At 40.6% G+C, this 17,389-nt stretch overlaps 1 protein-coding gene across 5 annotated transcripts in view; it reads left to right on the plus strand.

Moving 5' to 3' along the window:
- The window catches only part of PALM2AKAP2 (PALM2 and AKAP2 fusion), a 269,580-nt gene that overhangs the window by 52,302 nt on the left and 199,889 nt on the right, over positions 1–17,389 (plus strand). For all 5 annotated transcript variants that reach the window (XM_059873431.1, XM_059873432.1, XM_059873427.1 and 2 more), the window contains exon 3: positions 12,771–12,901. In XM_059873431.1, coding sequence (XP_059729414.1) covers positions 12,771–12,901 — 131 coding nt within the window. The remainder of the gene's footprint in view (positions 1–12,770; positions 12,902–17,389) is intronic.

Raw genomic sequence — 17,389 nt, forward strand, 5'->3', positions numbered from 1 at the left:
TCTGGCTGAAAATAAGGCAGCAGCAGGTGCTGTCCCACTGCTTTAGGCAGAGCAACCCAGCAAACACTAGACCTAGTGAAGGTCAGCGCTGAATGTGAACAAGGCTTTGGCAACACACGTTACAAAGGCTCCTGAGTATGAGGCCAGCGCTGAGGACATCAGAACGAAAGTGTAGCCCAGCAATTAATGGTCATTGTGAGATTCAGAGTTAATCAATTGAAACCTTTCAAATGTGAAAATCTGGAGTAGGAGAGAGTCTAGGGTCATATAGGCTCTAAAAGCTGAATTCCGTTTTGCTGACAGTGAAACCATATCCTCTCTTCTGTGAATCACTGCAAAGTAAGGAGGTTGCTGGGCACAGACTGACTGTGTAGTACCTTGGGGCCACTGGGGCTCTCTGTTGAAGGCAGGAGGTGTATTTGTCTACATTACAATCAGGTGCCTTCATTGGAAAGGCCCTAGGTGTTGGAACAGGTGTAAAGATGCTTTGAAGCCCCATTCTTTGAGACTGAATATGCTCTTTTGCTCTAATGAGAATCAGTTGACAACAGCTCCCCTAACCTCACATCTACTCCAGTCCTTAATATGAAAATAATATTTTTTCTTCCATATAACACAAGGCTGGCAGATAGAGTTGTAATTTTGTTGTTTTTTTTTAACAACAGATAGAGTTTAAACTTCGTGCCTCAGCAGTTTCTTGGCCATATGCCTACGAAAGGGGTGTCCTTGTCCATGGGAACTGGAGGTGTTACCAGCTTCTATAGTTTAAAATCAGAGAAGTGGTCAAAATTTCCCTTACACCAAACATATTTTATGCAGTATCCATCAAAATTATTTGGTTTCTGGAGAAAGACTGACATTTATTTTGATTGATTAGTTGAACCGGGGAGTACAACCTACAAGCAACAATTCCTTTTAAGAATTTGTCCAGCTAGGCAGCAGTTGGGCAGACCTGTTTTAACAGAGATGTTTACTATTTTGAATAAACTCCAGAACAGCAGTATTTCTTCCATAATCTGACTGCCTCTGTAATTAGTTGAATAGAATTTCTGTTATTTTTTACTGTTTGGTGGCCAAGGGTAATAAAATAAACAAAATAAACAAAACCTCCTAACTGAATGAAAAATTACTTCTATGCTGTTACTTTAAATATTACAATTACAATAAATCCATTTTCCACAGTTATATTAGTTCTGGAATAGTGTAAATATTAGGGACCTATTTCTTTTAACATCTGCTTCTTAAAAGCTGCAGTTCATAAGCACAATCTAAAACATAATTACATCTTTACTCTCAAGAAAAGGAAAGCCTTTTCACATTCTTATAGAGATTTTGTTAGGGTATGGTTTTAGCTGAAACTATCTTATCTATAAATAAATTTTAATTTTATGGTTCCAGTCATATCGCTGTCCCAAATTTATCTACTCTTAAAAGAATTGCTGTCAGAAAATATAAATAAATATGTCTGTCTCTCTCTTGATATATGTGCAACATTGTGGAAAAAAAGAGATAACTTTTGCAAATGAAGGAACTTTGTTATTTCCTTGTAGCGAATTCCTTTCTGGTTTTCAAGTAAATTAAACCAAATGGCAACTCAGCCAAGCACACAAAAAAATGTTTGATGGTGTCATACAGTCTCCATTCCCTACACGGTCAGTGCAATATTCTCCAAGACCTAGTTCAGAGATAAGGATGTCATGTAGAACAGTGTTAAATGCCTTGCACAAGCCCAGGAAGATGACATCTGTTGCTCTTCCCTTATCCACCAATGATTTATGGCTTCATCATAGAAGGCCACCAAATCTGCCAGGCATGATTTGCCCTTAATGAGGCCATGTTAGGTGTTGCCAATCATCTTGTTTTTCCTGTGGCTTAGCATCGTTTCCAGAAGGATCCTGCTCCATGATCTTGCCAGGCACTGAGGTAGATGAGACTGATTGGCCTGTCTATTCAGGTCTTCCTTTTTTCCCTTTTTAAAAGCAGAGGATATGTTCCCACTTTTCCAGTCACTGGCAACTACCAGTCTTCCATAATTTCTCAAGTGAATAACTTAGCCCCCCTCTTCAACCAGCCCTCTCATCAGGTCCCATGGACTTGTGCACCTTCAGATTCCTTAGATGTCTTGAGCTTGATGTTCTACTATAGTGAGTGGTTCTACATTCTCCCAGCCCCTGCCTTTGCCTTCTGCATTTCAGGCATTCTGTTTGGAGCACTTGCTGGTGAAGGCTGAGGCAAAAAGTCATTAAGTACCTCAGCCTTCTCCATGTCCCAGATAACAAGGTCTCCTTTTTCTTTCTGGAGAGACTGAAAATTTTCCCTAGTCTTCCATTTATCACCAACATATCTCTAGAAGCCTTTTTTGTTGCCTTTGATGGCTCTGGCCATATTTAAGCCCATCAGGGCTTTAGCTTTCCTGACCTGATCCCCTGGCTGCTTATATTCCTCACCTGCAGGAATTGCTTTCACCACTTGTCCTTGCTGTCCCCCTCCACAGGCTTTCTTTTTATGTCTGAGTTTGTCCAGGAGATCCTGTTCATCCACACAGACCTCCTGGTATATTTGCCAGGCTTACTCTTCATAGGGGTAACCATTCCTGAACTTGGAGAAGATGATCCTTTAACACCAACTAGCTTTTCTGGGCACCTCTTCCCTGCAGGGTTTTATTCTGTGGTACTCAACGAAGCAGATCCCTGAGGAGACCAAAGGCTGCTCTCCTGAAGTCCAGGGTAGTGAACTTCCTGTGCACCTTCCTGCTGCCCTAAGGATCTCAAATTCCATTTCATGGTCCTTGCAGTCGAGGCTGCCCTCGAGCTTCACATTTCCCACCAGCCCCCCCTTACTGGTGAGAATAACACCTCCTCTCCTTGGCTTCTCTATCACTTGTAGAAGGAAGCTATCATCACGGCATTCCAGGAACCTCTTGGATTGGTTATGCCCTGCTGTTGTCCCTCCAAAAGGTGTTGGGGTCATTGAAGTCCCCCATGGGGAACAGGGCTTGTGAGCATAAATTCATTTTTAACTGTCTGTAAAGAGCTTTATCAGCACTTTTGGGACCTGGAGAGATTAAGAACTAATTCAGAGAGAAATTTCCACTTTGAGAGCTCAGGGCACACAGACCCCTCTTTGTCCCATTATGTGTATTAGCACCTTTGGGCTGATGCCCACCTTATCCTGAGAAGTTTGTTTCCCACCAGGATTTAAACTGAGAATCGAGAGGCTCTCTTCTAGATCATAAAACTAAGTAACTATCCCCTGTTAAAATCTTTCTGTAATAAGAAAATAGAATAAAAAAAAAAAACAGAATCGTTTATCCAGGCCAGCTACACAAATTGTTTACCACAGAGAAATGAGAGCTTTAGTCCTTTAACTTGTGTTCCTTATCTGCTTGCATGCCATTGAAACACAGCTGTAATTATTATGGTATGATCCCTCTACGAGTTGTGCTTTTATTTAGGAAAAATATTATGTGTGAGCTCTGCTTTGAACTGGGGCAGAGTTCTCCTGGGATGATCATGTAAATAAACATATCGTACAGGCGGGACTTTCTTGAAACACATCAAAATTAGCAGTCAGGTTTCAAGCAGTAACAAGGTCCTTTGAGCACCTCATGGCAACTCCAGCATACTTTGTTTTAGCCAGCCTGTGCCAATGTAGCTCAAGGAAGCTTACAGCTCTCTGCAACCTCAGCCCCTCCCAATGGCCTGAAACATGTTCAAAACCAAATTCACATCACATGAATCCAGCTTTTTTAAATAATGGATGTAAGAAATTTTAAGACTAGAGTAGAAAGGAATCTCTGAAATGTAACTTTTCTTTTTGCTTCTTTTGACTGATATGTGTATGTGGGAAGGAGTGATAAACTGAAGCCAAGGAGAGACTGAATATAAAGGGCAATTTTTTTTGGGGGGAGATAATAATGCAAAACAACTGTGGCTCTGTAGTAATGATAACTTGCAAAGCTTATTTGTTTTAAGGGGAGAGGTTTGACAATTTTTAAAATCTCAGATTGTTAACTATTCTAAAAAGATTTATCTTTTTATTAATTTTTACTTCTCTCACTGCTACACTTTGCTTCCTTTGTAAACATGGAGTGAGTACCTGCAGGGAAAACCAAAGCATACCTAAATCTCTGGCACCAGAAGGTAAATCTGTGGTCACTCTTTTCATGTGTGTATCTTTGAGAGGGGGTCTTATTCGGTCTTCAGTCCAGCCCCATGAAGGCCAGAAACTTCAGCCAGCTTGCTACTGTTTTTCATTCCAACTCCAAAATTCCATGGGAATCAGATACGTTCTCATGGAGTTAAAAAGCAATTTATGTGCCATCAGGAGCAGGTTTATCCCATGCATATCTTCACCCCCATACATTTGGATACTTGACCAGGACAGAATCCCATGCCCTACCCCCAGGACACTTGCTCCCAAGTTGGGCCATGTGGGACCTCATTGTTGCATCCCCTTTTGCAAGCTATGTCCCTGATGGCATCTGCCTGCTGGGGCAGCCCAGTCTCCTCATCCCTCCCCTCACCTCTGCTGCAGCCACTGGCACTTGTGTATAGTTTATTCTCATTATAATGGTGCTTAACCTTGCCACAAGTGAAATATTAAACAAGTGAACAGAATCATCATTATCATCCTCCAATGAAAAAGTCTGAAATTTTACACAGACTTCCTAAAGAGAGACACAGAAAAAGAAACCCTCACTCTCCAACATAAAACACAACTCTTCAAAAGAGGTATCTTCCTGTTACTTCGAGCAGAACTTTCTGGTAGACTGGATGTTTAGAAAATATATGTAGAAAAGAAGCTGTGCTTGACTTAATTGTCATCTTAGTGTTCATTGTGTTCCTTCTCAATGTCATCTCAAGTCTTTAATGAATGTTAGAAAGACTTACCTTGTATTGGACCATACGTCTGATCTGTGTCAGTGAAACTAATCTGTACAGGCCAGTGCTCTGTAGCTGATGAATGATCTGAATGAGAAATACAAACGTTGTGTCTGCTCTTGTAGAGTCTTGACAATGTCTCTTGCTGTGGTGGGTTTCCTTGAAGCTAAAAGAGCTTAGGTTTTAATTTCTCTTCATCTTTGACTGGAAACAATAAATCTACTTGATTTATGAAGTTAAATAAATGGGACCTGAACAGTTTAAAAGCAATGTACTCAGAAAGTTTTTACTGGTGATTTTGCTAATGAATGGGAGTTTCTCACAGGACATAAACCGATTGTTGCTTTTTTCCCCAAAAATCATTCCTAATTGGGCCTCTGTCTGTACAGCTGCAGTTTCTGTCCCTGTGAGGTTTTCAAACAGACAAAGCATGAGACTTTCATGAAGAAGCCATCTACAGCTATCATCATACTCATCCCTCAGGTCATTTGCCACAGACACGCCTTCTCCTTGCATCTCCAGCTCCGGTTGCACGTGGCTCACACTGAAGGCATACCTTGTCATGAGGGCACCCAGCTGAGATGCAGCCCTTCCCAAAGTGAGCACAAATCATGCCAGCTATCTCAGTCTTCCTTTACCTGTTTCTGCAGTCATGTGGCACTGAGTTATGTGTCCCTGTCTGCTCTGTTGCTGTGCTGAATATGTGCTTTGAGAAAAAGTGGCTATGTAAATACTCAGAAGGGCAGTCAAATGAACCTGCTACAGCAAGCAAACAAGGGAGAAAGATTATCTCTGCAAAGTCTTTTGGCTGTCACGATTTCTGCCTGGGCTTATAATAGTGTCCATTTCTTATTTATATTTCCTTATTTACTTGCTTTTTTTATTATTTATTTTCTAATCTCTTTATAAGTACCCCTGTTACACCCACAACCTGGTGGCTCACTGGTGCTGTAGCAAAATTCTGTTACTCCTGGAGCTGTAGAGAAGGAGGAGACATGCTTTTTAGGGACAGGCAGAGAAGCAGTTCCATTGGTGAGCCAGCTGCTTTGGAGATCCTGGCCTCAGTGGTCCACTGCAGTAAGGATTTTAGGAAAAGAAGAAACTCAGGCAAATTACCCATACCTCTGTGACTGAGAAGAAACTTAGGAAGAGGTTATGCCATCAGTCTCCAATGCCTGTTCACAAAAGGTTTTCAATTACAGTGGTCAGGTCAAAAAATTATGGGAAAAGTTAAGTTAGTGTGTTTTAATGTTCTGTGTGATGAATACATATTAACTGACTGTTGTACAACCTTTGCGACTCTTGGAATAAATGTAACCTCCTTAAAAAAATTTTTAAGACATCACTTCCTTAAGATACTTCTAAGAAATGTTTCGTTCATTTCCTGAACAAAGAATAACAACAACAAACTGGCAACTCTGCAGGATAATGTTTAATCTTCTTTATAAACATGCTGTTTGCTCTTGAGCTGGCTAAGCTTCACCAGCTAGGATACTTTTTGGGGTTTTTTTCTTGCATCATACATATGAAAACTATGACAATGTGATTCAAGTAAAGACTACAATAAAGCTGCAGATTTTTCAGCTTGGCTTTATTCCCTAATCTGGGCAATGCTTGAATCATATCCATCATGCAGACATGCTCCTTGGGCTAAAACAAGTGTCTCAGATAACTGGAAAGGCAACAAAAGGTTTTGCTACTATATAAAACCAGATCATACCAGCAAGCTGAAAATGTCCGTTCGAGGGACAGTCATACCATACAAGGCCACATCCATCTTGCAGCAGAGCAGAGTAGAATCCCTTGTGTTTGCTGAGGACCACACCTCTCCTTTGTTCTGCAAGAGGATTCTCTCACACTGAAAACCCACGTAGCAAAACTCTGCATCAGTCTGAGCAGAGGCAGATTTTTTCATTTGCCTAATGGAAAATTAAGTACTACAGCATCACTCAGGAATACATTCCAGGAGGCTGCTTATTTCCAGATGGACTTACCTGTCATACAGTTTGTTTCTATAGCCCCTCTCTGCATTTGCATGTTTACGCACAAATGGTTAAGGGCACCTAACATTAACATGCCTACTCACACTACAGCCACGTGAATAATACTTCTTTTCTTTTTTTTTTTTTTTTTTGAAAGGCAAGGGAAGGCCTGCTGGCAAAGGAACAAGTCTTTCTAGAACCTCAGTACCTCATGTCCCAGTGACCTCTTTGCTAATGCTGGCAACAGTGCTGTGTGTCATCAGGCCAGACCCAGACATGCTGGGTGGCCTGCACTAGCTGGGCTAGAGCCAGGTGGATGCTCGAGAAGTGGCACAAGAATACAACAGCAAGAAATGCTGTGTTTGGAGAGGAAAAAGGGTAGACAGGACAAAAGAGGAATCCCAGAGCATTTTTGACAGTGGTCATTCTTGCACTTGTGTCCCTTACAAACTCAATTTTATCAGCCCAGGCAGAAGCTTGGGAGCATGCACAAACAGAACAGGCTTTGCTGCTCTGGGAGGCTTTCCCTCTTGGATCAGGCTTTCCCTGATCCACTGGGTGACAGGGGAGCTCCTGGTAGCTGCCAAACAGCAAACTCAGACTCATTGCTGCCTCCAGAGCTCCAGATCTGCCTAAAAACCTCACATTTTTTGTACCAAGGTAACTTTTTGCAGTGCAGAGAACAAATCTGAAATGCAGCCAGTTTACGCTAGCATCCCAATGGGAGAATTTGGGGGTAACATTTGACTCACAGATGTGATGCACAAAAAATGTTCATTGCACTCTTTTAGTAGGCATGGGCTGGTTATATATGGATTTGAAGAGCCAGCCTTTTGTGTTCGTGTTTTTCCATGACACAGACACTGAATGGATAGAGGGAGAAAATAATTTCATATTAATAAATAACTTCAGCTCTAAAATGTTAATGCCTCATGGCCTTCAAGCCTCAAAATGCAAAGACTTTTGGCAAAACTTCAATTTGGCAAAGATTTCAGTAAAAGTGACTTTCATTTCAGTGGAATCATACCAGGGATCATTAGTGGCTGTTTTCTAGGGCACAGAAGACCATAATTACCCAGAATAGTCCATATCCAGAAGTGTTTCACAAGAGCAGGCACATTTACTGGAGGAGGCTGTCTTGGGTCAACTTTTGACCTTTGTTTCTTCTCCGGATTATCATCTTCCTTGAACTCAGGAGACAGAGGAGTGCTCCACTTCAGCAGGCACTGTTTTAAGGAGTGCAAAGCACAAAAAACACACAAAGCTTGTTTAAGGGACTACCTCAAAGGCAGCAGCACAGCAAGAACTGGGGCTATTCTCTTGTCATAAAATGTCATGGCAAGTCTGGCAGATGCATTTGGGCCTCAGGTTAAGACACTGTCACACTGGATGTAGGACAGCAAATTGTTATTCTTATGAAAAAAGTTTATGGAAGATAAAATTGGTAAGACTGATGGTTAGAACTAATCAACTCACAAAACAGGGAGTGAAGAGGTGGCATGGAGTAGGCATAATGATTTATGAAAAGGATGCTAAAAGGTTTACTTGCTGTAATAAAATGTCCTCTGATACTTGAACTTTTGATGCAACATTAAAGCAAAATGCAGCACTAACAGTGAAGGTTTTCTTTGCATATACAGCATTAATTCTACTATGTGCATTTGAGAAGCTATGCATTATTTCCTTGCTAGCACTAAATGTAAACAACTTAGAGCCCTCAGGCTTCACTGTCCTGAAGCATGCAAGTGGAATAAATATAAGCATGTAATAAATATTAGCATGTAAGATTGCAATGCACCACTTTTATGGCCATCACTGTGTCTGCTGCATTTAGACATTTGGTACAATTTCTTTCTGTCCTGTCCAACAGTTGTTCACTTATTTATGTCCTCACTATGGTCTGTTCACATATCTGTGGCCTGGTTTTTTGGTTTTTGCATGGTGCAGATGTCAGCTGGTTTTCCTATGCTTGAGCAAACTCAACAAAGTAAAGCTGCAAGTTATTTCTACAATCCCAATTCTCAATTCTGTGCAAACAAACAAAATCACCTGAGAGCACTGGCAACCCAAAGGATCTCATACCCAGTGCCCTTTCCACTTCAGTAACAGAAAGCCTTTTTAATGACATGATCTAATTTCTGATGAAGGATTTAGCCCTGAAGAAATTGTTCTCTTGCAGTAAATGAAGGAATACTTATACCAGACAGTACATAGCATAGCTGCTGTGCTGTCTGTGAAGGGGTTCTTTCTGAAAGTACAGCATATTCCCTGTATTCACAGTAGTCACAATATTCACATTATTCGCAATATCCACATATTCCAGTATGGCAATGAGCAGTACAAGTACCTGTATTTTTACAGTAGTGTATGTTGCCACTCTCAGAGCTCTTTATCATTTGGACAATACCTAATCATACAGCACAATGGAGTGCGTAAAGAAGCTTTAAAATGCAGAGAAGAGTTAAAGCTCATAGCAGACAATGAAGGAGAAGCAATGCTGAAATACTATCTTGTGGCTGTTTTAATCACAGGCTGTTAAGCAAATGCACAATATTGTTGAACAGGGGTAACTCACACAAGTATGAATTTTTGGGTTCCATCCTCATGCAAACCTTATTTTAGCACACTTGGGAAACACCCCCTGTTCTTCCTGCAGTAAGATTTTGAAAGATTTTTTAAGAAGCATAACCCAAATTTCATAGCTATGGAGGACAGATGGCAGCAAACTCTCTTTTGTTTCCAGTCTGCATCTGGCTCTGGTTTGCAGCTGTCTTGGTTGCTTTGATGTGGGCTGTCTGATATCCAGGAGCTGTGCCTGAGTACCCAGCACAGCTTTACCACCACCTCACTACCCAGCCTTGGTTTCATCATAAGTACCAAGGCCTTTCCTACGTGTTTGTGATGAAAATGCCTCCTTGGGAAATGTTTGCTTAAAGCAGGTGAGAGATTCTTCCATCCCTGCCCACTGCTTCACTCCTACAGCAGTTATCTGGCTGGAGAGGAAATGCTTCCTGCACAGCAGATGTGTGACCAACATCCCCTGGTGTATGCCTGCCTGTTGGCCTATTGTATCTGCAGTGAGTGCATAAATACACCTAACCTCAGCAGCTTGGCAAATAGACTCTCTGCAGTTTAAGAAATACATTTATAAATGCTTCCATTTCTCAGTCCTCATGTCTGAATTCCTCAGCATAGTATTTAACAAATGTCTTAATTTTCATCTTAAAAAGGAGAGCCAGAAACATCAAAGCTTTCAGTTTTTCTGTTTCAGATAAAATATGCTGACATTTCACCCAAGAGGGAGGATTTTTAGTAGATCATAGCATTCTTGTCTCTAAATATGTCTTTTTAAAAGCCCGTTGGTGCTTTCCAGTTTTAAATTCATGCTATTAATAGGTTAAAAAAAAAAAAAAGGCTTTAGGGGGAAAGAAACCATGTGATTTTGTAGCTTAAGTGTTTCATATAAACAAAGACCAAAACAAAGGCTGTACAAAATATCTTACTTTTAGTACAGCAGTTGTACTGAAGGGACTGGCTTCTCCCTGTGTGAGCATCAGCATGGAGACTCTGTAAAAGCACATTGAGAAAAGCCTCAATTTTATCTGTCCTCCTGGAGTAGGAGAGGAGTGACTGTTAACTTAATGTCTTCAGTGCCAGTGCTGTCCAAGCAGCACTTTGTCAAAGCCTTTGGTTATTTATTTATTTTTTGCTGGAGCCGTATCTGAACCAGGTTTAGAGCAGAGAAGGCTGTCTTCATCTTTAGAATGTCATCTTTAGAAACCTACGGTTTTTTTCCAACTGAGTGTCATTCAAGATTTCAGATTCAAGACCACAGCTAAGATGCATGCAAGCTGAGTAGTTCCTCATGCAGCTGGTCCACATTTGAAAGATAAGGCAGCAATTTGGTAGAGAGCAGTCAGCCCTCAGTAGGCTTTGCACTGGATCTAGCCCAGCAGGTACCCACTGAGACTTTAAAGGCCAAAGCACACGTTGTTAAAAGTTTAGCCCCTCAAGACCTGTAAATCCATCTTTGTCTCACTTTGTTTGTTTGCACATCTGATGACTTGAGAGTTCTCTGCTGAGGGGACATTTCTATAGCATGGTGAGTTTGAATGAGATGATGAAAATTCTGGCTGGTAATCAACTCAGCTGAACACAAAAATTTCACTACCAGCATGAAATGTGGCAGAAAGCACTAATGGATGGTAATGCCAGGACAAGGAGCAGCAAACTGCAGAAACTGTGGCTGGAGATAGCCACTCATACTGTTTTGGCAACTAACAGCTTGGAAGCCATGAGCAAAGCTGAGTTCATTGAGGTAAAGTATGTCACCAGCATCAGCAGGTCTAACTATTGAACATGGCTGCATGGGACAAGAGCATGAGACCTTTTCTGTTATGCAGAAGGCCTAACTCACATAGAAGTCACTTTAAATCCACCTAGATATTCTGTCATGTTAAAACCAGTGAAAGCTTGAGTAATTTATAAAGTATAATTTGTGTGTGCATTTGGTGTTGCTTTATGTCTGCTGCCTTCCTAAAATCGAATTGCCTGACATCAAATAGGTCATGGAGAGGCAAAAGTACTTTGTGCATAGATACTATGTCTATATATATACAGACACTCAAAAACTAGCAAGAAAGCCTTGTCTGTCATGTCAAAAATGTTTCTATTTTGGGCAAGGTTTGAAGCTTGCTGTTGGTGGTAAATGTTTTCCCTTTATATGCAGTTTGCACAAATCAGGTTCTATTCCAGCAACAAGCGTGGCATTCAGAAGACACATACAGCATGTTTGGGCTGCCTCTGAAATCCAATTTCCTTGAACTGATGATTTCCTGATTAATTCCTCTTTGCAGAAGAGGAGCTGGTTCCTTGAACTAGCATTGCCAATCATTTTGCAAATTCAAAACCAAGGCTCCCTTTTACTGATCAATGCAAGGGAAAGTTTGGTTAGTCCCCTGGATGACCATTTTTTCCACCAGCTCAATTTCCTTCTTGCCAAAGGGCAAAGTCCTGTTTAGCTTTGGGCTCCTGGTGTTCCTCATCCTATCTGCTGCATTCCTTTGTCATATTTAGACCAGACAAGGAACATAGGCGTGTGTGCTGTGTAAAGCATGGCTTTCAACCAGTCCACCTCCACTGGTCAACAACCCTGGATAAACTGCAGCTGCATTGAACAGGAACCAGGTGAGGTTGTAGCCACATTTTCAGTGTAGAAAGCACAACAAAACTCCCAGGAATAATTCTGTTGGGTGAAGGATATTGATGCTTTTTGCAACAGTATTGCTGTGTCCTGGCAACCCTATCACAATTTCTGGAACACTTTTTTTCATTTGTTCTACTTTGTGTATGCCCAAGAGATGATTTGAGTGCTCATGTTTATGTATAGCTGTGTCTGTCTGTCTGCCTGTAAATATATGGAAACACATCTGTTGTATAAATAGAAAACATCTTTGATTGATTTAACAGGAGACTAATTTTATACTCCATGAAAAACATTACATTTAGAGCACACTGATCTTTCGTTTTCAAAGCTTTAAAAAGTTTATGACTTTAGTCCTTCTAGCACATGCTTTATTAGTCACAAGAAATCCACACTTCAGTTCAAAAATTTCAGTTCTTGCAGGACTTGCTAATTTGCTAATTTTAAACTCTTGGTTTTATTAGGAACTAAGAAGAACTTCATATTAAGGCATTGATGGTAAATAGACTGTATACTTTGAAACCGACACTCCTCAATGTGAAAGACCTGACATCTAAATAAACAGCTGATTGTTTGGCTGTTATCAACTGTCTGAAGCAGTAAACTGAAATTCAGTGGGGACAAGAAAGACAGCTTCTTCTCAATCTTCAGAGAGTTGTTGTTCAGTCTATACCTAAGATATGGGATTTTTTTACATTGCAGTCAAAAGCTCTTCGGGAAAAATGGCTGCTACAGGGAATTCCTGCTGGCTCTGCAGAAGAGGAAGAAGCCAGAAGGAAGCAGTCAGAAGAGGATGAGCTGAAGGTGAAAAAGCTGGAAGAAAACATACACAGGTAGGGACAGCTTCCTTTAGCTTTGCCTAAGAATAGTCACTCCCATGAAGGCTGGAGATTTTCCTTGCCCAGGTCCCCATCTCTGGCAGCAGCTGATGGCAGCTGCCCAGGCAAAACTGTAAAAGGCAGTCACACGTACAGCCAAATACACCCAACATTTGTCTCCTAGATGTCCGTGTTGTTCAAGATAGAGTCATTGTGTTACCTTTGTGTTTAATGTACTTTTATGGATTTCTTTCATGAGGTAGCTCAACAGAGGGCCAAGTTCCCCCTTCAGATGCATGTGTATGACTTGATCAGCACTCAATAGATTCTCCATTCCTTTACACCTCCTACAGCCAAAATGAGTTCAAAGAGGGAGAGCATCCTTTGGCACTTACTTCACTGGTGCAAATGACTTTTTGAAATGCACCAGCAGATGCCACCAGCAGATCTAATACTGCTTTCAGTAGCAAGGTTTGGGTGTTAGAGTGATTTCCTTTTATCAGTTTCCCATTGCAGTCTGAGTTGACATTTGTCCTCTTTTGTTTTTTCCCTTGTTTCATTACAAACTAAGGGCTCTAAAGGAATAAAAGGCCTTTAAGGAAAGTGATTTTAATCTTCACAGAGCAAATTCCAGAGCTGCTTCTGCCATTTAGGTTATGTAAATTTAGAGATTTTTCAGCTGGCAAAAGCTGGTGAAACTTGGCAACACAACTTTTACAATTACGTGAGCTGAGGCTACAACAGAGAAAGGGGAATAGGACCAGCAGTCCAAGGGTTGAGTTATTAACTTCATATCTGTTGAACTCAATTTGCCTTATGGCAGGTTTCATGTGAAATTTCTTGGAGAAGTCAAAGAGAAAGTTTCTTTGGGCATATAGAGAAGCAGGCCTACCCTAAGCCTGGACAATGCTAAATAACTATTATGTGGAAGACATTGATCAGCATGAATGTAAGAGTTAGAGTTACCTCATGCTACTGGTCTTTGTCCTGTGATTCATGTTAATTGAAACTGGTCTGAGAATGTGTATTGTTCTTTTACGTTTGTGGTAACATAAGGCAAGAAAACTTTTTAGATTTCATAGGATATTTGATGCTTTACTTCATAAATTAATACTGTATACGGAAAGAATACATGGACTGTTCTCCAGAAATATGTACTGTAACACATATTTCATCTAGTGCTGAAAGATGCTAAGAGCCTTGACCCCATCCAGCAAAACATGTCACAGAGTGGCTAATTTCAGCTATATGAGTTCCACCACTGAAGGCAGTGAAACCTCTTTGTTTTAGTAGTTTGTTAAGTGTAGGATGAAGGACTGTGTAAAACTTTTCCTCCTCTGGTTTTCTTTTTTGCTTCCTTAACTGCAGCCATGAAATCAAAAATTTGAATATTTGAAAGTAACAGAACTCTCTTCTTCTGTGACCACTTATCTGTCAAAGATAGGTTAGCTGCTTTCTCCTGAGTTGAGGTGACATTTGTGTGACAGTCTCACTAACACACTTAACTTCCCTGTTTTCTTTCTAAGGGAATTCCAAAGCCAGTAAAAAAGTAATTTAATTTAAATGAGAAAATATTACATCTGAACTGTAGAGATTAGATAGCAGAGGTTGAGGTCATTAGTCTAATTACTACATGACATTTACATGACTACATTTACATCCATGGCAACATGGCATATCCAGAGCCCATCAAAATAGGCTAAGAAGGTAAACGGCTGTAGAAGGGGCAAGAAGAGAGAAGATGTCAAGCACATTATCCTGAGGAATAGAGTAGCATGGACTCATCCTGAAAGTATTTTTCTTGCTGTCTGTGCCCTACATTTTCCCTCCACATTCCCAGGAGAGAATCAAGGGGGAGGATTACAGGGGGATTGTTCATCTCTTCATGTTTGCAGGAAATCAATGGCCCTTTGGAAGTCCACTCTGCACTATCAGGCCTGTAAAAAAGCCCAAACCCTCTCAACAAAGGTGACAGAGGACAGACTAAGCTGGTTCATGAGGAGGATAGAAAATTACTTCAAGACCAGCCCTAAGACTGATTCCACAGGACCGTAAATCCACTGTGCCACGCATCTTGCATATTCATTAGTGTCACACAACATCACATGTGCAGGCACAGAGCAACTGCAGGATCAATATGTCCGAGAAAAACTATTGGGATACACATACTGGAAAAAATATATAAAATACATGATATATTATTAAAAATATATCCTTTGCATTTCCTCTCGGATCAGAGTGAAACTTGTGAGGAAAAATGTCCAGCACCAGCTGGCAGCCAGTGTCCATGACCCTGCTTTAAGAATGGGAAGTCCTCCCTTTTCTCTTGCAGCAGAGCATCCCATCATCATGACAGAGAGCACCATTTCTTCTACACACTGAAGCACTCAAACAAGTTCCTTTCTCATACTGCTGCTTTTACTGCATGAATTGCTGTGGTACAAGAGAAGTATCTGTTGTTATTTGCAGCCCAGCTGTACCAGTAGGTCTGAGAATCTCAGTGAACTGTGGCCCTTAGAACAGAAAACTGAGAGCGTTTGAGGCCAGACTAGCATTGCTAAATGAGGATGTAGCCTCATGTAGGTGGGCTCATGTAGCTGGTGGGCTAATGAGGATGTCTGCTGTCCAGAAAAGACCAATACCTTTTGGAGAAACAATAAGGCTAGCACTGGGTTTGTGGATGGTCTTTAAGGCCTTTCACATCACACAAATTCTTTCATTGGGTATTGCTCTCTCTAAATCAGTTTTAAGTGATTTCTCACTAAAATAATCCATTTTGCAATATGTAAACATACTTCTAATGCTTATTCTTAAGGTAGTGTAACCAGTTCTCCTTTGTGTGGGAAGTGTTTAATTTCAACTGAGTCAGTAAAAATGCATAAGAGTACAGACTGCTTCTTATTTATTAGACTTCTGTGTTATTTTATCATGATACAGGAAATCATATACTTCAGCTTGTAGCTTGCAAGGATATGTGCATGACTCAGCTTAGACATGAGTAAGTGTAATGATTTAATGAGCTTCCTTGTCTGCAAAGGCATTTTGAAGAAGAATGCCTACATTACTCAGCATTTTTGTGCACTTCATGCTAAGCAGTTGGAAAAAAAACAGCATCAAAAAAAGAGGAATAAAGCAGAACAAATAATGCAATGCAAATAATTTAATGCTATTATAATGCTGCTTGTTAACATCAGGAGGGCATAGAAGTACACAATGTACATATAAGTCAAAAAACAAGCAGTGCAAGCTTAGGACAAGATGCAGGCTTATGAATGGTGTAACTGTGGATTACAGGCAGAAGAGTGATTTGACAGTTGGGACTAGTTTAATATGTTTAGAACCCTTGTAACCAAGAATGCAAAGTGAAAATCAAGAAGTCAGAAGGGCTGAATTCTTTTGGTCCTGGATTTCCAGCACTCCTGATTGCCTTACTTCAATCTTCAGAAAAACACAAGATGCCCCATGTTAAAGTCCTTTGTCCAATGGACTTAATGGAACTTAAGAAGATGGAACCCCTTATTCAACATTCATGGAGTCTTTAGTGGACTGGATGTCTGTCAGAGGTGGAATAATGTTGTTAAATGTTTGAAACCTGGCTGGAAGACTGGTGGCAGCATTGCGTCAATGTCAGATTGAAGCCTGACACTGATATCTCTTCACAGAAACTTTATTTAGTTTCTTATGTTTGTATAAAGATCCTGGGTCAGTGGTAGAGGATGGCAGATATTTCTGAGTATCTTTCCCATTGTTACAAAGAACAAAAATTATCTCCTGTTTTTTGCAGCCACCTTAGATTTGAGTAAATTATAGTAAAGGAGTCAAAAAGTAATTAAAAGCATTTCCCTTCCCTTAAACTTATTCTCCAAATTACAGACCTGAAACGCATTATTTGGGATAGCACTGATAGAGATTCCCAGTGACTTCCACAGACATACTTGTGATGGAGTGTTGTAGGTGAAACAAATGCTGCAATGTGTTGTGTGCCTCCCATGGTTTGGGGTTTCTTACCACAGGATGATCTGGGTGTTTTGCAGCAGTGAATGGAAAACTGGCATTTGACATCTGTGTATTATACAGATAGTATTCACAAAACTGAGCAGCCCATCCAAAGCCTGCTATTCCTTCACAGCATTTCAAACGCTCCCAAAATTATTTTATTATATTAGATTAAATTATAGCTCATAGCTCATGGCCTGTGTTTACTACAAAAGATGAAGGGTTTTTGTTGCTCTGAAGCTTTTGGGTAGCATGGAAACAAGAAATACTCTATATCTCCCTGCTTGATGATGAACACTTGCATGAAGTACCAGGACTGGACTTACTGTGGTTCCTGGAGTAAAGAAAACCAGTGAAATAATGTTCAGCAAAGTGGCATATCCCTCCAGTAATCAACAGTGCATTTGTTCATCTTGGATGAGGAGGTGCCCAACAACTCCAAGGAGTGACGAATTACTATTTTAGCCATTTTGGACATGGGAACTAGGCAATTTAAACCAGTGGATT

This window comes from Haemorhous mexicanus, chromosome Z (assembly GCF_027477595.1).
Source record: "Haemorhous mexicanus isolate bHaeMex1 chromosome Z, bHaeMex1.pri, whole genome shotgun sequence".
Classification (NCBI taxonomy): Eukaryota; Metazoa; Chordata; class Aves; order Passeriformes; family Fringillidae; genus Haemorhous; species Haemorhous mexicanus.